Source organism: Gobio gobio (genome assembly GCF_949357685.1).
Source record: "Gobio gobio genome assembly, chromosome: 22".
NCBI lineage: Eukaryota > Metazoa > Chordata > Actinopteri > Cypriniformes > Gobionidae > Gobio > Gobio gobio.
In genome coordinates, this window is record NC_137118.1 from 9,008,554 (window position 1) to 9,029,681 (window position 21,128).

The 21,128-nt window shown below is 40.5% G+C and overlaps 1 protein-coding gene across 1 annotated transcript in view; it reads left to right on the top strand.

Annotated features, from left to right (window-relative positions):
* dchs1b (dachsous cadherin-related 1b) overlaps nt 1-20,783 on the top strand; it is a 145,398-nt gene extending 124,615 nt beyond the window's left edge. Inside the window, exons 10-21 of the mRNA XM_079803911.1 lie at nt 439-1,288; nt 3,949-4,188; nt 8,668-8,793; nt 9,099-9,308; nt 9,535-10,401; nt 13,787-13,900; nt 14,055-14,266; nt 15,064-15,215; nt 15,604-15,734; nt 15,838-16,124; nt 16,476-16,617; nt 16,925-20,783. Of these exons, the coding sequence (XP_079660037.1) occupies nt 439-1,288; nt 3,949-4,188; nt 8,668-8,793; nt 9,099-9,308; nt 9,535-10,401; nt 13,787-13,900; nt 14,055-14,266; nt 15,064-15,215; nt 15,604-15,734; nt 15,838-16,124; nt 16,476-16,617; nt 16,925-19,548 (5,955 nt within the window). The 3' untranslated portion in view covers nt 19,549-20,783. The remainder of the gene's footprint in view (nt 1-438; nt 1,289-3,948; nt 4,189-8,667; nt 8,794-9,098; nt 9,309-9,534; nt 10,402-13,786; nt 13,901-14,054; nt 14,267-15,063; nt 15,216-15,603; nt 15,735-15,837; nt 16,125-16,475; nt 16,618-16,924) is intronic.
* Nucleotides 20,784-21,128: the final 345 nt, after the last annotated feature.

Here is a 21,128-nt window from a genome sequence, read left to right on the forward strand (position 1 = left end):
TTTGGCATGGTTGCCTACTAAAATTTGCATTCCCGGGGCTAAATATCACATAATTGGGGTCGCTTCAACCCGCGGACATGGAAAAACAGCCCGTGGCAACAGTGTTGAACTAGCCCAACCGCGGACTTGGCAACACTGAGCCACCCTTCCCTTGGAGGGCAGGGGCAATAACAAAAAAAACACGCCTCTACTGCATGCTAGAATCTCAGAAAAACAAGCCGATTTCAACCTCAAAATGTACTTTTAAATATACCAATACTGCTATCTCAAACACGGAGAGGCTTCTTTGTGATCTCAACTAACAGATTATGCAAAAAAGCGATTTTCTCATTTTGCTCGAAAGTTGTGCTGCTGACTTGTGTCCCTGGTTTCCGTGACGGGTCACAAATGTAACTAACATTTCACGTCTTCTAAATTCTTTGTGTTCCCAATCTGTAGGTCATTGGCTCCACAAGGACCCCTCCAAACCCCAACACCCTATCCATGACCCTCAACTCCGTGGAGGGAGCCGAGCCAGGCTCTGTTATTGGCTCAGTTAGAGCACATGACCAACATGAAGTGACCTCAAATGGTCAGGTGACCTACCTGGTAGTGGGAGGCACAGATCATGAAGGAACCTTTATGGTTGACCGTTTGACAGGAGACGTTTACTTGGCTAGAGAGCTGGACTATGAAAAAGGGTCACGGTATACTCTACAGGTCGAGGTGGATGATTTCTCCAAGGCCTATCCAAGCACTCACATGGTCCAGCTTGAAATCAACGTGCAGGATAGTAATGACCACGCACCACAGTTCCCAGAAGATCCCGTCACTATTGTTATACCTGAGAACATACAAGCCGGTTCCTCCATTTATACCTTCCAAGCTGCTGATAAAGATGGTAGTGGCCCCAACAGTGAGGTACGTTATTCTATCCAACAGCGGTGGCCTGACAACCCAGATCTCTTCAGTCTCGATCCTGTCACAGGAGTCTTGAAACTGGGTCAAGAGCTGGACCATGAGGTGACCTCCAGCATGTTCCTGGTGGTCCAGGCTATGGATTCAGCCTCGGACCCCGATCAGAGACTCTGGGGCACGGTGACGGCAAGAGTTTTCGTCACCGATGAGAACGACAATGCTCCGATCTTCAGCTCCCCGACTGCTGTTAGTGTGATGGAGGATCAGCCGGTGGGCTTTGTGCTGCTCTACGTCATGGCACGGGATGCAGATCAGGGCGAAAACGGCCGAGTATCCTATAGGGTCCAGTCAGGAAACACAGCGGGACGGTTCGGCCTCAGCCCGAACAGTGGTAAGAATGATTACTTCTCTCTGTTTGAAAAACGTCTCCATCTCACACCACACTGCTTTATTGGGCCATTCACTCAAAGCCAAAAGTAATTTAGCAGAACAGTTCGTTTTCTTGAAGGGTTTATTCGTGGGAGCAGAGTTTTATTTTGGCTCATCGACCGCACCTCTTTGATTTGGCGTTGGAAATATGCATGCATTAGTTTGAAATTCCTCTCAACCTCCAATAATACGACCATTTAGAGCTCACGCGAAATTAGATTAAATAGACAAAGTCACCTAATCGACTGAACATCTGTAGACGATTTTCATTCCATTATTGTCAGATGTTTTATGATGTAGGTTAGTGTTTAAATTCTGCTCTAAATCAGGCGTATTCTATATACTAACTATATATATATGTATTCAAGTTGGGTTAAAGCACACAATAAAGTCACAGCTGAGATTTACCAGACACGGAGGAGAAAGTCTTCACACTGTTTAAGGAGGAGGTCTAGAGATGGACGTTAAGCACAAAACCAGAGCTACTGTATTCAGAAGCAGAAGCCAGCTCAAACATCTCAATGATGTGTTTAAAGCTAGAGTGTGTTAGGTGGACTATAAATAAAAAAAAGAGGCCACACACAGACTTCTCACAAACACACAATAATATTTCGCAGTCAGCAAGCAGTCAGGCTGCCATATCAACCGCAGGGGTGTGTTTATCCTGAGTGACCCTCGCTCGGGGTCCTGCTGATGACAGCATTGCAGAGAGGTATAGCTGGAAAGGATCAAAAATGGATCCGCGACAACAATTTTCTTCCCTGGTCTTCATGCCAGCAAGTCAGCAAAAAGCTTCATTCTCAAATTCCTTGTCGAGAGTGCAGGAGCTAAACTGAGGAGAAAAACAGAGGACGAATAAAACTATAATTAATGTCAGACTCTAGATATGGATATTGTGTGTGACTTCTATGTTGTATGAACAATTGTATTTTAACAAAGGACCAGCAAAGATGAATTATCCCTTGAAGCATGCAAAGAGATGCAAAGACCAGCATTTATATTAATTATATTATATTGCCTAAGCTAACCAGTCAAACTTTGTCCCTCTGGGTAATACCCTGTTTTTTTTTTCATTCACTTTTTTTAAATGTAATATTATGGTATCATTCAATATTATGATATACACTCACCTAAAGGATTATTAGGAACACCATACTAATACTGTGTTTGACCCCCTTTCGCCTTCAGAACTGCCTTAATTCTACATGGCATTGATTCAACAAGGTGCTGAAAGCATTCTTTAGAAATGTTGGCCCATATTGATTGGATATCATCTTGCAGTTGATGGAGATTTGTGGGATGCACATCCAGGGCACGAAGCTCCTGTTCCACCACATCCCAAAGATGCTCTATTGGGTTGAGATCTGGTGACGATGGGGGCCATTTTAGTACAGTGAACTCATTGTCATGTTCAAGAAACCAATTTTGAAATGATTCGAGCTTTGTGACATGGTGCATTATCCTGCTGGAAGTAGCCATCAGAGGATGGGTACATGGTGGTCATAAAGGGATGGACATGGTCAGAAACAATGCTCAGGTAGGCCGTGGCATTTAAACAATGCCCAATTGGCACTGAGGGGCCTAAAGTGTGCCAAGAAAACATCCCCCACACCATTACACCACCACCACCAGCCTGCACAGTGGTAACAAGGCATTTGGCATTTACGCCAAATTCTGACTCTACCATCTGAATGTCTCAACAGAAATCGAGACTCATCAGACCAGGCAACATTTTTCCAGTCTTCAACTGTCCAATTTTGGTGAGCTTGTGCAAATTGTAGCCTCTTTTTCCTATTTGTAGTGGAGATGAGTGGTACCCGGTGGGGTCTTCTGCTGTTGTAGCCCATCCGCCTCAAGGTTGTGCGTGTTGTGGCTTCACAAATGCTTTGCTGCATACCTCGGTTGTAACGAGTGGTTATTTCAGTCAAAGTTGCTCTTCTATCAGCTTGAATCAGTCGGCCCATTCTCCTCTGACCTCCAGCATCAACAAGGCATTTTCGTCCACAGGACTGCCGCATACTGGATGTTTTTCCCTTTTCACACCATTCTTTGTAAACCCTAGAAATGGTTGTGCGTGAAAATCCCAGTAACTAAGCAGATTGTGAAATACTCAGACCGGTCCGTCTGGCACCAACAACCATGCCACGCTCAGAATTGCTTAAATCACCTTTCTTTCCCATTCTGACATTCAGTTTGGAGTTCAGGAGATTATCTTGACCAGGACCACACCCCTAAATGCATTGAAGCAACTGCCATGTGATTGGTTGATTAGATAATTGCATTAATGAGAAATTGAACAGGTGTTTCTAATAATCCTTTAGGTGAGTGTATACTATAATATTTCCATTGGATATCATCAATATTGTACAGCAATAGTACTTTTTCTAATTGTAATCTCCACTTAATTTTTGTGTGGTGGGCTGCTTTAAGTCATGAACGAACTCCTAACCCAATAGCCCAGCCACATTCAGCTTAAGATAATGTCTGGCATGTACATAATGAAATATTACAAATATGCATAGCATAAAACAGAACAGCTCTCTGACCTCGGTCACACGTCTCCAGCCACAGGCCATGCTGTGAAGCGTGCAGCAGATCTACAGATGTTTTTCTCTTCTCCAGGTTCTCTCTCCATCCTAAAACCTCTGGATCGTGAGGAGCAGGAGAACTACAATCTCACAATTGTCGCCGAGGATCATGGGATACCCCAGCATTCCACCACTCAAGTTCTGTCTATCCAGGTGATTGACGTCAATGATGAAGCACCGTGGTTTGAACGCAGCGAGTTTGAAGCCCAAATCAGAGAGAACCAGCCAGCAGGAACAAGCATACTGAAGGTCTCCGCTTCAGACCGGGATCATGGTGAGGGATTTTTTATTTTATTTATCAAATTCTGCAATAATCCATGCGGAAAATGTTCCTTTACTACTGAAAAGAATCACCTACATTGTAGGCTATTTCAACCTTTCAACCTGTGTCTGAAAACTTTGCCATCTGGTTAAAGCAGTTATGTTGAGTTGCAGTGAGGGCAGTGTTTTTTTTTTTTTAACGCTTCCTGTGGAGGGTATGTGGGACTCATTCTCAGCCTCCTGGGTTTAGTGAGAGAGTATGAAAGAGAGATTGTAAAGACATTTTTCAGGAAGCATTAATTGAGTAAGCAGGTGCTCGTGCCAAAGCTCGCTAACTTTGCACGCAATCTGGCACCCGTATGTCTTTAGTCCATGCTTAACACTTGTGTGGACCACAACTCAGTGGCTGAATCAGCAAAAGGAACTACTAATGAAACCGGTGTTAAATCCAAGATGAAAAGGTTTGAACCGGAATATTTTGACATTTGACATTGCACTTCTGTTTTAATTCAAATCAGGTTGTTCACAACTTTTTGTACACCTTCTAACTCAGAATGAAAGGAAAAAGGCTTTGGTTGATTGTTAGCAGTCACAGGCTGTGTTTGGAATAGCATTCTTATATACTGCTCATACTAATAATTGATCTGAAAGATATTTTTTACACAAATTCTAAATAAAATTCCAAAAATATATAAATATTGTGATAATAATAAATTATTTAAAGGTATACTATGTTAATTTTGGTTCAAATAATGAGTAAATACATAATTAATCCTTCACGCAAACATGATTTGTTATTTCTTATGTGAACGTTTGGTTAACTGTTTGGGGAAAAACATTTGATGTGTAGCATTATTTTAGATCCGTGTGGTACAGTAGGTCTTAATATATAGGCTGTGTGTTTTATTAAAGGGATAGTTCACCCAAAAATGAAAATTAGCCCATGATTTACTCACCCTCAAGTCATCCTAGGTGTATATGACTTTCTTCTTTCAGACGAATAAAATCGGAGTTATATTAAAAATGTCATGGCTCTTCCAAGCATTATAATGGCAGTTATGGTTGTTTCGTTTTTTTTTAGGCAACAAACTCAAGCCCCTCTTCTCTTATATTGAAATCCATTTTAGCCTCTAATTCATGACCAGTGTTTTGTTTTGCTCTATCCTCTGCGCTTCTGCGTTCGTCAATACGCATGCGTCAAGGGTTCAAGGGTTACTATTTCACTGTAAATTGATACATTTACATTTACATTTATGCATTTAGCAGATGCTTTTATCCAAAGCGACTTACAACTTGGGGGTACACGAAGCGATTGGTCATGAAGAGTCGAGTAAGCGCAACAAGTGCCTGAAATACTGAGACCATGTACATTGCTCAGTGTAGCACAGGCTAGAGTAGGGATGGAAAAAAGGGGGAGAAAGAGGAAAGGAAAGGGTTTTTATTTTTATTTTTATAAGGGTTAAGTGGTCACGGAAGAGCTGAGTTTTTAGTTGACTTTTAAATGTTGTCAATGATTCTGCGTTTCGGATGGCGTTGGGAAGATCGATGCGTCCGCCGGAAGTTAGTTATTTTAGTCTATAAAGTTTTAAATATGGATATTTTTCTCACACAAACGTCTGAAAGAAAAATGTCATATACACCTAGGATGACTTGAGGGTGAGTAAATCATGGGCTAATTTTCATTTTTGGGTGAACTATCCCTTTAATGTTAATCAAACAGTTGTGGTATCATGGAAACATATATAAATATAAAACATATATTTTTCCTATAGATATTTGGTTTTGACTTGGTGTGTGACAAATATGGTGTTATTACCAGAGATTTAAGGTGTGGTTGCTAGGGGATTTTGTTTTGAAACCTTCAAAAAACTTTAACTCGATTGTCCTCAAAATTGACTTTGCTGACTCTATCGACTTAAAACATGTGTAGCTTTCATGATAGCTTTCATTTTTTTGTCCGATTCAAACAAATCATACTGTTCATACAAAATTTTGAAGGTTTTTTTAATAGGGAATGTGAAAATAATAACTCATTTTTGTAAATTTGCTTATTGCGACTCATTTTGCCAGCACGGGTCACATATGATAGACCTAGCGGGTTGTTTTGGCTGGAAATTGCATACATACACAGGGCCGTGCAGAGAGTTCGTCAGGGGCAGGGGCTCAAATGTAAAAAAGGGGCAATATGTAAATATATATATATATACCTTGTACCTGTACTTGTGTAATGACAATAAAGTTGAATCTAATCTAATACACACATATATATGTGTGTATATATATATATATATATATATATATATATATATATATATATATATATATATATATATATATATATATATATATATATACTTATGCTCATCAAGCCTGCATTTATTTAATCAAAAATACAGAAAAAACAGTAGCCTAATATTGTGAAATATTATTACATTATGTTCTTTTTAACTTTTTATTAATCAAAGAATCTTGAAAAGAGTATCACAGTTTCCATCATTGACATTAAATCCTCATATTAGAATGATTTCTGAATGATCATGTGACACTGAAAATCCAGCTGTGATCACAGGAATAAATTATATTTTAAATTATTTTAAAATAGAAAACCATTATTTTAATATATTTCGCAATATTGCTGTTTTTTATCAAATAAATGCAGGCTTGATGAACATAAGAGACTTCTTTCATAATGCTGCATAATATTAAAAAATGGTAATAAGTCCTTTCATGTAACCATTTCGCCAGCCTACACTTAGCTTAATAGGCCTGTAGGTGCCGATGGCACTTGGGTTTTGTTAACTTTGATAGTTTCATGAAATAGTAAACGGTATATTAATATAGGCTACATAAATGCAAGTGAATTTAACACTACTTACCATTAATGCGACTTTTGCTGCTGAATGGTTTTGTGCAGGGATTTGTTTGTTGTCAGTTAAAATCCATTTTGTCAGTGATGCAATTTATAAAATGAGACAAACCGCAGGAAATTGTTCCACAAACGTTAGTTCGTCTGTCCATGTAATTTTCAACCGATTTATGAATAAGAACAGAAAATTACCGCTCCACTTCACATCGCCCAATGGAATTTGAACTTGCTTTGCCAGATCACGATTGGTTGGTGTAACATATGACAAACGGGCATTGGTGAATTGTGTAATACTTTAAAATATATAGCTAATATATAGATTTGTAATTAAATCAACACATTAGCTCTGATTATGGATGAAAAAAAAAAATTGGTTTACTTTTTTCCCGCGAGGCCACACACTCTATGAAAGGACCATATTTGGCTCGAGAGCCGTTTCCGAACAGTGGAAAATCAGCAATCAAACAAAACGAACGCAACGCAACCCATAGCAACGCGTTATGGCAACGCCTCAACAGAAATTGTCCGACTTTTGAGCCGTTCGTTACTATTGTATACATTGTCATGTTATAATAACCACATTTATTTAGTTTTATTGACCACGATATTATCATTGATATTTGTCTGAGAGGGGCACTTTTGATTCATTTTGAAAAGGGCAGGGGCTCGAGCACCCAAAGCCCCCCAACTGCACGTGCTTGAACATACACCACTCGTCCGTGCGTGTCTCGTCATATCCATAAATAGAGAAAAGCTGCTCTGGCTACTTTGACACACGTGGGAGTGGCATAGATTATTTGTTACAATGAGCAAGAAAGTTGACATTGAGACAGCGGCAGACGTCAGAAGGACTAGCCGAGGAAAGGCTGCTCTCGGCGGGGTTAATGAGCGCTGAGCGCCCGGTGATCAACTGGATCTCACAACTCCAAAAACGCCAGATCAAATGTTCAAATAGGCGCTCTCTTTATAAATAAACCACAGATTTGAGCTTTAAACAAGTACATTTTCGACTGAAAAAGTCTTAAAACTACATTTCGGGACACAATAACAGTACTATTATTAAAAAATTACGTGGGTTTTTTTCATCTGCCACTGACACTTGTTGGTTGGTGCGAGATGCATTCTGGGATACCTGTCTGTCTCAAGTCCACTCAAGTCACCTCTTGATGCATCCTCAATAAAAGGGGTGGATCAAGGACATATACCTTGGCTAAATGTGAACTTTGAATTGGAACAATACTTGGGCAGCGACTGATGACGTTTCACAAGTCCACGAGAACACAGTACAGACAAGAACGCATATAAAAACGGCCAAAATGTGCAGGTCTGGGGTGCCTACAGGACAGGTTTGAAAACCACAGCGCTAGAGGGCCAAAACGTTACATAGTGCGCCTTTTAAATGATTTCTCTTTTAAATAATGTATTTAGTAAATGTAATTTATTGTTAATCTCTTAGCTCGTAACTGGATGCCATTCATATGCAACAATGTAGTATACTTTGAAGGTTTTCACTTTCTACTTAAAGATAGTAGGCAGTATGCAGTATTCAGTAGGTAGTAAGCTAGTATTTGATTCAGATTTTTTTTATTCAGAATTATTGATTATATATTTCTGTTTTTGTTACAGGCACCAATGGTTTAGTGATTTACGGTGGTGTGACTGAGGATGGATTCACAATTAATCCAGAGACGGGTGTGATATCCGTCACTCGGGTTCTAGATAGGGAACTGCAGGACCACTACACTGTAACAGGTACATAAACACAGCCAGGATCTGCACATAATATGGCTGAAACAGTGTTATTTTAGTATTATGTTTGACTAAAATATTTTTATATTTTGATTTAAATTTTTATTATTTTGTCCTGTGCTTTTATCATTTTTATTTTATTTTCTGAAAAGTTTTTAATTGTTCAGTTTTACTTAACAATAACAACACTGGCCTGAAAACATATGATATGCTACTATAAAATATCATTTTATATCATTATAATTCATAATATTATCAAAACGTATTCTAAACTTAATAATCCTCTGTATATCTTGTGTATGTGATAGTGTATGCAAAAGATGGAGGCATCCCCCCTAACTTTGCCAAGGCTAAAGTGCACATTACAGTGCTGGATGAGAATGATAATGCTCCTGCTTTCGGGCAGCAGCATTACAGTCTGGAAGTGCCTGAGAACCTAGAGCCCGTGGAGCTGTTCACCCTCAAAGCCACGGACCTGGACACCGGAGAGAGTGGACGACTGGATTATAAGATCACTGGTAAAACTTTTTTTTGGTACAGAGGAATGTGTAGAAGAAGAGCTTCTGCAGTGGATTTCAAACCAGATTTAGAGTCTATAAGTTAGAACAACTTGCATTTTTTAATTATCTCTGGTCAAGGTACGTTACTGTTTTTATTCACATTGCAGACTTGTTTCTTATAAAAAGAAGACCCACTCTGCTTGATTATTTACAAATGCTGTGTCTGTGTGTGTTGCTATTCTAGCTGGCGATCCAAATGGTGACTTTCGACTTGACGGTTCCTCTGGAGCTCTGTCTACTTCAAGACCTCTTGACCGAGAGCTGAAGAACAGTTATTCCTTGGTAGTGGTGGTTCAAGATCATGGCAGCCCCTCTCTGAGCAGCACCGCCACTGTGGAAATCTCAGTCCTTGATGTAAACGACAACAGCCCCAGGTTTGGCAGCCTTAGCTACACCGTCGATGTCTCAGAAGATGCTGCTGTAGGTTTGGTGGTGTTGGATGCGACAGCCACAGATGTGGATGAGGGCGAAAATGGGCAGATCTTGTACTTCCTTAGCCAAGAAGCCAAAGGTGCATTTGCAGTGGATCCAGACACGGGACGGATCACAACCGCAGCACTTCTGGACAGAGAGAAGAGAGCTACTTACACCTTCCAAGTGTATGCTGTTGACCTATCACCCGCCGCACCCCGCAACGCCACAGCCCAGGTAACCGTTACCATCCTGGACGTCAACGACAATGCACCCTTCTTCATCCAGGACCCACTGATTATCAACGTATCCAGTGGTAGTGTGTCCACGAATCAGGTCGTGGCCACCATGAGAGCAGAAGATAAGGACTTTGGAGCCAACGGGTCGGTGTTCTACCGCTTTGCTATGCCAGTCCGAGGATTTTCTATTAACTCACTAACGGGGGCGATCCAGACCACAGAGAAGCTCCAGACCCTCACGCAAACCCAACGCACCCTCATAGTGGAGGCTATGGACCAGGGCAGCCCTCCTCAGTCTTCCCTAGGGGTGGTGATCGTCTATGTGAAGGAGGAAGATTACAAGGGCATTCGATTCTCTCGTACCGCCAGAGATGTTAGCTTACAGGAGAATGCAGCTAAAGGTACGCAGAGAATTTATAGCAAAAGATTTGGAAAAGAATTAAAGATAACATTATCATGTTATAAAAGAAATGATAATATAAATAACGAAGAAGATTATACTTCTTAATACATGTTGCTGGTGGCATTGTGCGCTATTCAGTGAATGTTATTCCCAAAGGAAATACAAATTCTTTGTAATCTTTCATTAAAATTGTATCATTTTTGCATTTCAGCTGATGTCATTACGGCCATGCAGTTTTGACCAGGGAAAATAATGTTACATTTTTTTAAAAATGTATTTAATATTTTGTAAAAAAATTAAAAATCCAGTATTAAAGGGATAGTTCACCCAAAACTGAAAATTATCCCCAGATTTACTCACCCTCAAGGCATCCTAGGTGTATATGAAATTCTGCTTTCAGACGAAATACAATCTGAATTATAATAAAAAAATGTCTTGGCTCTTCCGAACTTTATAATGGCAGTGAATGGCTGTTTCTGTTTTGAAGTCCATAAAAGTGCATCTATCCATCATAAACGTACTCCACACAGCTCCAGGGGGTTAATAAAGGCCTTTCTGAAGTGAAGCGATGCGTTTGTGTAAGAAAAATATCCATATTTAAAACTTTACAAACTATAATCTCTTACTTCCACTAACTGTTGTATGCGTGCGTTCACGGGAGACTGGCGTTCCAGCGTATGACGTATGATGCAGGTGTAGTGCAAGTTCCGGTGACGGACGTGGAAGCGCAGAGGATAGAGCAAAACAAAACTTTTTTTTTGTTTTGCAGAACTAGCATATTCTCACCGGAGCGTCCTAGGCAGAGGTGGACAAAGTACACAACTCTATTACTTGAGTAAAAGTAAAAGTACTACTAGTCAAATATTACTCCGTTACAAGTGAAAGTTCTAAAAATTGATTTTTACTGAAGTAAAAGTACTGGGCCCGTATTCATAAAGAATCTTAATGCAAAGAGTAGCTCCTAGTGACAAAATTCTAAGAAAATTCTTAGAAATGTGGGCGTTTACCCTTAAAATTAACTAAAAAATCCTAGTAAAGAAAAAAGTAATTCAGAAAGCATCTTAACCCTTAAAAGAGGTCTTAAGGTCAAATTTGTTAGGAGCACGAATGAGGACTTTTAAGAGCCTTAAGAGTTTCTTTAGCAGCAGAGAAAATGGCAGAAAGACGAAGAGGGAGAAGAAATGTGTTGCAGACAATGGATAACAGTGACTTAATAAGACGCTATAGATTAGATCGTGCAGGGATCATGTTTGTTGCATTAAATCCAACTTTCAAACCACCAATTAAATAGACAAGCCAGCAATCAGTGTAATTGGAAAGAGTGGAACAATGTTTATAGTTCTAAGCCAATCAAATACCTTATAGGAAATTAACAGCATGGTAAATAATAAAGGGATTTATATACACTGAAAAAAATTATTTGTTGAATTTACTAAAAAAATGTATTTAAACAATTTAAATCAATTTAAACAAAAACACATGCAATTCCCATAAAACCAATTCATTTTTTAAAATTAAAATCAAAAAACTAAATTTAAATTATTTAAACGAGCACAAATTAATTATGCTTAATTTAATTTTTCAGTGTACATATATATAATGTGTGTGTGTGTGTGTGTGTGTGTGTGTGTGTGTGTGTGTGTGTGTGTGTGTGTGTGTGTGTGTGTGTGTGTGTGTGTGTGTGTGTGTGTGTGTGTGTGTGTGTGTGTGTGTGTGTGTGTGTGAGTGAGAGAGAACGGTAAAATAGGACAATTTGCGCTTGTAAATTCAAAGTGAAGGCTTAGAATAGACCCTATACTTAAAAGCACTCCTTTTTTCCCCTTTTTGGGCAACCAACCAATCACAGTCTTCAAAAGACTGTGTCATACATAGCAACGGGGTCAGCCCCGCCTCTTCACTAAGATAAAAGTTTTTGTATTTTCCTTGCTCAGAGTTGCTCTCAGATCGGTCCCGAATAGCTCTTAAGCTAAGACTCCTACGTAAAAGTTTTTAAGCTAAATTAGGAGTTTTCTGAGAGGACTCTTAGAATCTTTATGAATACGGGCCCAGAAGTATTTGTTTTTAAAAGTACTTAAGTATCAAAAGTAAATGTCCTTTTTTATGTCAATGCATTATTTTATTATTTTGTATTAACGCACATTATGCCACCATGGTGGTTTAAGCCAGTCAGTGATGCTCCATCCGACATTCTAGCATACGACTACATTAAACTCATTTAAATACTTATAAAAGTATAAAAGTTACAAAGCACTTTAAGCAGCACAAAGCTGCTGTCACTTTAAGGCCAAAGCCCCATTACACATCCGATGTTCTCCCAACTGTTTACTCTTCTCTTTCGCCCAGACGTTTACATTTTTGAAAAATGTATGAGACATGCATCAAATGTATGCCAACTAAACTAATCTTTAATCTTTTCAGAAAACTGAAACATACTTTTTAAGTATGGCCATGAGTGCCCACACTGCACAGAGGAACCATCTTCTTCCACTTTGCTATAAACTGATCAGTGTTCAAAAAATGTTGGGAAACTTCACATGACCCTATACAAGAGTGATTACTGATAGGCTGTCTGCAAAAAACAACAACAAAAAAAAAACTTTTAAAGAAGAAAAAAAAATCATCCACTGACTTTCAAAGCTGCTACAGAAACGACTTTCGACTATGAGGACCTTGATAGAAATGTAGTGGAGTAAAAAGTACGATATTTGTCTTTCAAATGTAGTGAAGTTAAAGTAAAAGTTTCCTGAAAAAATAATAGTTACTGTCCACCTCTGCACCTAGGATGACTTGAGGGTGAGTAAATCATGGGGTCATTTTCAGTTTTGGGTGAACTATCCCTTTAATGTAATATAGGTGATGGCAATATTAATACCCAATGATAGAAATGAAGAAAAAAAATCATACCATTGGGACACATAAAGATGCAACTTTTCCGTGATCCAGGTAATTCCAGATGGATAATACTAGGTCCAACCATAATTTTTACTTAATTTTTTACGTCCTGTTTTGCTCAGAAACAAAACACATTAGATAAATGAAGTGGGTTGAAAATTCCACTTCATATTGCCTTTAAATGCAAAAGTATCTTCTTCTTGATCCATCTGAAAATCCATCTTCTTACAGGTCATACAGTGCATTGTGAAACTATACAGACCTCAGTTGTCTCTCTTTTATTATAAAGTCTTTGTGGTATTGTCATTTCAAAGCACTGGCGTGAGGCAGTTGAAAACTTTTGCAATGAAGTGCATGATGAAATCTGCAGCATTGTATTTCAGCAATCGCAGGCACAGTTTTGTGAAGCATTGAAAGCCAATCCATCAATTTAAGTGAGTGTGGCAGAAGAGTAGAGTATTGAGGGCTTTTTTGTATATTTTACCCCATAGGCACTGCGGTCGCCCAGGCTCAGGCTCAGCACCCTGACGGCACCCGCGACGGCATCACTTACAGCATCTTCAGTGGGAACAAATACCATTCCTTCACCATCAGCTCCAATACAGGTCAGTTAGGAAATGTTTCACGTGATATGTGAAAATGCCTTGATTTTGATACATACATAACCTCATTCAGAAACTCTGAAATTCAGAAACTCTATTTTTTATTTACAATGGCAGTCAGTTGACCTACTTCACTTCATTATTGGTGCTTTCATAGGTGAAATCTGGGTACAGAGCTCAAATGGCCTGGATTTTGAGGACACTCCAAGACTCCGTCTAGTGGTGAAGGCTGAAACTACATCCTCAAACTCTTTCATGGCTGTCAACCTGATTCTTCAGGATGTCAATGACAACCTGCCCCGATTCCAGCTGCAGAACTACGTGACTTATATGCATGAAGCACAGGGCTATGATTTTCCCATCATTCAGGCAAGGGGTCTATTATTATTATACTTCTAAAAGGCCAAATGTAATTGAAAACATATTGGGAAAAGTATTAAAATGTGGATATTCTTCAAACAACTTTCTTTTACATAGTAACTTTTTGCCATACTAGCCAATTATGGGTGAGTTGACAAATGGCTCGTTTCCACTAAGCGGTACGGTTCAGTACAGTTCGGTACGGTATGCACTTTTTGCTGTTTCCATTGTCAGAAGTTGTGAATGGAACCCTAATTTCGAACTGCACCGTACCACTTTTTTGGCATCCTTCTATTGGGGTACCTAGCACAGTATTCCGGGACAAAAGGGTGGAGCTAGACTCACTGCAGAACGTTGATTGGTTGACAGAGAATCGTCACATGCGCATGCTTTTTCGGCTGTTTTTCCTTGCAGCCTGTGGCCGTGGCTCAAACAAAGTGTCTTTGTCTTCTTCTTGTGAAAACAGCCACATGACAAGATCTGCTGTATGTCGTCCACTGTTGTTTACTGTGTCGCTTTCTTCTTCGTGCGAGAATGACGTTAATCACTATACCACACCTATCAAGTAAGGGTGCTATTGGAGGTCGAAACGCAAGCCGGATCAGGGTTTAGCGACCCGCATCGTACTGTACTGAACTGTACTGCTCGGTGGAAACAAGCCATAAATGTAGCTGTAACTATATTTTTTATTATTTTTTTTATACAATGGATTCATTTTTTCTGACTTAACATCAGCGAGCACCAGATTTAAACCATTAATGGCAAGTGTTCATTGTGTTTGACCAACCCGTTTTTGTATGCATTAGGTTATGGCAGAGGATGTTGACCAGGGCCAGAATGGTCAGGTGACTTACTCCATTGAGTCTTCGAGTCAAAGTGGCCTTTTCAAAATTGACCCTCTGACCGGCAGCATCACGACCGCGGCCATTATGGACAGGGAAATCTGGACAAAGGCACAGTGAGTGTATATTATGTGTGCTGCGCTCGTTCGGCCAATGAAGTCATTGCTCTGCAGGTCTTTAATTTCCTTCTGTTCTGTGGAATGTAACTGTCCTCTCCAGCGTTATTTAGTTTGCGTGTGTGATGTGTTCAAGCCCTCGTAGTTTTACCTCATGTGTTTTGTTTTTAAAATGTTCCCCGACCCGTATAAAGCTGTGTGCTTTTAATTTACTACATTTTTGGTCTCTTAGAGCTTTTGGATTGTTTTTTCCAAAAATAGAAGACCTCTTTTGTTCTCTCTCTAGATCTAAAAAAACAAAACAAAACTGAACAGAACAGAAAATATCTTGCGTGATACAAGTAAGGAAAAATCGATCTAAGCCTTTATTTTATCTCATTTGCATCAGGTTGGTGATAAAAGCCACTGATCGTGGTAGCCCCAAGCTAGTAGGCACTGCCACCATCACAGTGATTATTGTCGACCTCAACGACAACAGTCCTACCATCCCAGTGCCACGGGAAGTTAGAGTGCCAGAGAGTAAGTGAACTAACCAGTGACCTTTATCCTGAAAGACTAGATTACAAACGCCTAAAAGACAAGCACTTTTACTGAATATTGTGTCCCTGCTTCCCTCTTCCAGACTCTCTTATCGGCACTGAGATCACCCTGGTTACTGGAAATGATGTGGATTCTGGCCCAGTGCTGTCTTACTCTTTGCAGCTGGATGCTCCATCACAGGGAAAATTTGATATCCATCGTTACAACGGCCGTGTGTCTTTGACAGCACCACTGGACTTTGAGGAGAGGACGTGGTACACATTGACTATTCGAGCTTCAGATTCAAAGCATCTGAGTGAAGCCAATTTAACTGTGCTGGTGGAGGACATAAATGATAATGCCCCTACTTTTACACAAGATCTATATCAGGTAACTCTTTCTTTCTACCATTTGAAGTATTTTAAAAGGAGTGACATAGGTTGTATCTGGTTTTATTAGGGTTTTATGAAGGTTTATTGGCTTTGTTCTTCTTTTGTTAACTTTTGTGAAAAGTTATCATTGTGAGGAAAAGGGCTTGACTCTCATGGATTAGGATAACTTGGTTAATGTAAATTTATTTATGAATAAATGTGCATGCTTCCATTCACACTGGTAAAAAGTATGCAGTCATTTATGTTTGTGTTTATTCATTTAGCAGATGCTTTTATTCAAAATGACATCACTGTGGATACAGGAAAAAGCATGCCAAGTAACAGCTTTGTTGTTGCTTTTGGTTTCCAGGTAACACTTCCAGAACATTCCCCACCAGGCAGTTGTGTTATCACAGTAACAGCTACAGATCGAGATTCAGGAGAAAATGGAAAGGTCACCTATCGAGTGTTGTCTTCAACGAGGGACGGGTTTTACATTGATCCTAAAAATGGTATAAACCTAATGTTTATACTAAGCATGTTGATTGTTTTGCTAGTGGCATTCATATGAAATGATATGAAGTGTAAATAGTGGTAGATAAATAAGTATAAATAGCAACAAATAGCATCTTGTTTATAAGTGCAATTAGTAATAGATTATATTTACATAAAGTGATGGATGGAGTTAATGAAAACAGCCTCTACTAACAAGGTCAGCTACTTGCATTTAGTTTAAATAGCCACTGCCTACAGTTTTAACATATAGGTTATATTTCAAGCTTTAACATTGTAGTAAAAGCACTTCCCATGTCTTTCCAGGTACACTTTTCATCAGACAGAAAGCAGAATTTGACCCGGAGCAGCCCTCTGTGAGCGTAGTCATCGAAGCTTGTGATGGAGGATCTCCACCTCTATCATCTTCTGCCACAGTCCAAGTTCAGCTGATGGATGTCAATGATAACGCCCCCATATTCCACCAGTTGGAGTACAAAGCCACAGTATCTGAGGACCAGCTACCTGGAGCCACTATCCTGACCTTAGAGGCAGTAGATGGGGACCTATCTCAGGAAAACTCCGGTTTTGATTTTGCAATCGCCAGTGGGAATGTTGGAAATGCTTTCCAGATTGAGAGTAGCGTTCGTTTCATAGAGGGCCATGGCTTCCAGACTGTAGGAACCCTGATCCTGGCGGAGCGACTTGATTTTGAGGCGTTATCACGCTATAACCTCACCATTGCGGTCTCGGACCGTGGTGTTCCCCAACGTAGCTCCAGCGTACCAGCCATCATCACAGTCACTGATGTGAATGACAACCCTCCTGTCTTTGGCAGAGCTGAGTACATAGTGGCTTTGAGTGAAGGGGCATCTGCTGGTACAGAATTCTTACGTGTGACTGCAACTGATCCTGATTCTGCTCCCTACGCAGAGGTCCAGTACAGCATCAGCTCTGGAGATGAGATGAAACTCTTCTCTGTGGATCAGTGGACTGGGGCACTGAGGCTTCAAAGACCTTTAGACAGAGAGAGCCGAACTTCCCATGTGGTTATAGTACAAGCTTCAGATGGCCATGGTCATTTTGCCTTGGCTCCTATTAATGTAGAGGTAAAGGACATTAATGACAACAGACCTTACTTTCCCATTGCTACGTTAACGGCCAGTATCCGTGAGAACCAGCCGCCCAACTCTGCTGTGACTGTGTTACATGCAATTGATTATGACACAGGAGTTTATGGACAGCTGAAGTATTTTTTGATGGACCACTCCGGCCTAGGAAAAGACCTCTTCCTGGTAGATCAAAGCTCTGGGGAAGTTCGTAGCAGGCAGATATTTGATTTTGAGAAGGTAAACTCCTTTAACTTCATCGCTTTGGCTGTGGATGCAGGCAACAACTCAGCTACAGTCACAGTGCAGGTCTACGTCACAGGGGAGGATGAGTATGACCCAGTTTTCACATCTTCAGACTTGTCCTTTGAGGTACCAGAGGGAGCCAAGAAAGGTCAGAGCATTGGGCAAGTACAGGCCAAAGATGAGGATGGTGGGGTGGATGGGATTGTACTGTACTCCTTCCCCAATTCCTCACCTTACTTCGATGTGAATAAGACAACCGGTGTAATCTACCTAAAGATGGATGGCTCTGGCAGCTCAAGCGGCGGGAGTCGCTCAAAGAGGGAAACCCGCCTAATGACTATGGATGTTACCGCACACAGCCCCCTTGACACATCGAGAGTAGCTTCTTCTCAGCTAACCATTGATGTCACCAACACATCCTTCGGTCTTGCAACAGACTTTAACATCCTCCTTGTGAGCATAATTGCTGCCTCCCTTGGAGTAATAGTCTTGTTAGTCATAATTGCTGTGGCCCTTTATCTAGTAAGATCAAAGCGCAAGAAGAAAGGACAAGACACAGGGAATAATACTGTATCTTCAGGCACAGCGTTGCAAAACTTGGATGAGTCTAAACCCGCAGGGGGCGACAGGATCTATCATCAGGCACTTCCTGGATATGCAGGGGAGGAGGAAGGAACAGGTGGAGGCTCCTATACTCGAGGAGGATCCTTAGATCCTTCTCACTCCAGTGGACGGGGTTCTGCCGAAGCGGCAGAGGATGATGAAATCAGGATGATCAATGAGTACCCAAGAGTTGCAAGCATCACCTCCTCAATGCAAGAGCACATCTCCGCCAGGGGCCCTGATTCAGGTATCCAACAGGATGCGGACCAACTCTCTGATATTTCTTGTGAACCAGGCCCACTTGATGCAAGCCAGTGGTTCAAAAGTAAAAAACTGGGGAGCATCAGTGGGAGCCTCAGTGGTACCCTACTTTCTGGTCAGCTCCCGGCATATAGAGATGAAGGTGGGGGCTATCTTGGAGTAGGTCGTGGGTTGAATATTTCCCATCCGAAAGATTATGCTTTCCCTGAGGATGGCAAACCCTCAGTTGACGGCTCCCTCACAGCCATAGTAGCAAGTGACGAGGAACTGCGAGGCAGCTACAACTGGGACTACCTTCTCAACTGGTGCCCTCAGTTCCAGCCCTTAGCCAGTGTCTTCACAGAGATTGCCAGGCTAAAAGATGAGAGCTTACCTCCCAACAACCCACGTAGACCTTTCCATCCCAAAGTCAAGACAGACCCCAAGCCAAGAATTGACCCTCCACCCCTCATTACCTCTGTGGCTCATCCAGGGGCCAAATCTGTCCCACCTAAACCCGCCATATCACGGACGTTCCACCACTTAGCATCGCTAAAGCGTTCGCCTATAAGCCACGAGGGCTCCATCTCCTCAGCAGCGATGTCTCCCAGCTTCTCCCCGTCACTGTCCCCACTTGCTGCACGGTCCCCAGCCGTCTCCCCATTCGGGGTCACTCAAGGCCCCTCAGCCTCCATCATCAGCACCACAGAGCACTCTCTGGAGCACAGTGATGAGGCTGAGATGAGAATTTAATGCTACATTGCACTCCATTTTGTGGAGGCCGTTTTATGTCTTTTGATAAGACATTATATTAGTCACTCTTTGCAATGTTGCTTACCTGAAAAGGCAGCATGAAGAATCAGTCGCTAAGCCATGACGGTGACGCAGGTGTCTGGTAACTGAAAGGGTAAAAACATTGTGCAGCGACGTTACCCTTCTTCAGAGCCACCGCAGTGTTGATGTGAAGTGAGTTATGTGTTGCTTTGTTTTGTCTCGCTGGCTGGCCAGGGAGGCAAGACGTCGACTGCTCCTTTTGTTTGTTTCCTTTTATATTGATGACTCAAACAGCTTTGAAACTCCAGTGTTATGTTAAGTCCATCCAAAATAGCTGCTATTGTCATACTTTGTAGGCCGCAATGAGAACTCTGTAGAAACTCAAACTGATGTCACTATGTTTGTTTATTACCGGGAGTTGTTATATTGACTTTAATTTCTTTTGTATTTTTTTTATAATGCTACTCCGTTTCATTTATGTTTTTTCATTTTTTTTTTATGAAGGACTTGCCATTGCTTTGAGTGAAGAAGTTCTTACATTTTAGTGACATTCTTTATATGTATATTTATATGTATGCTAGCCATAATAAGTGTATTATCATTGTATAGTGTCTAGGATCACCATACTGTGCGGTTGTGAAAATTGTGACACTTGTAATGTGAATGATTGGAAGATTGTTGTATTTTATTATTTATAAAGAGAACGGCTGAAAGTGTTGAAACTTCCCATGTTGCATAGTGTTGTATTATAGGCCTTTTCAAGTTGTATTGTTCCTTGCCCTTTGAATTAGAATGTTAGCATCTTAGCTAATTTATTGTTAAAAAAAAAAAAAAAAAAAAAAAATGACCGGGCCATACTTTTTTCGGCTCATCTGGAGACCTTTCAAGAAACTGGTGAAACCTCAAAGACTTTTCTGTATATAAATGGGTTTCTTCCAAAACAGCAGCTCTCTCACACTGTTTCTAAGCTGTTTTTTCTGACAATAAAAAAAGTTTTGTATTGTCTACATAACTTACGGTTGGTTCGTTAATTTAGTGTGAAAAATCACTGGACCTTCACAAACGGACCTTCTTTTGTAATACACAGTGGATGTTTTCTGTTTTGAAAAGACGCTTCTGAAGTGCCCTGCATTTTTTTAAATCTAACAATCTCCTCTGTGGAAAGATATTTAAGCATTTGAATGACCAGAGGGGCTGTTTTGCTACCTGGTGCATGCCTGATACTGCCACTGCCTCAAGTGGCCCCTGTTTAGCACTCAGAACAAATGCCAGGCAAAGAGGGGCTTGACATTTTTGAAGTCTGTCATACACAATTCATTTTAAAAGTTGACATTAATTGTCTCACAGACTGGAAAACAACAGATTCAAGACGGCTGCCTACATTCCAGCAGCAGTACAGTTTAAATCATCTGTACATTTTTAAATTTAAATCAAATATTAAATTCCTACTGATTTCTTTTGTCAAATCTGAGTCTTCTTTCTTCTTTCCTCCAAGGTTTAAATCAAAACATGGATGGGGAGTTTCAAAGTAAATGAAGCATAGCGAAAGGCCAATCATC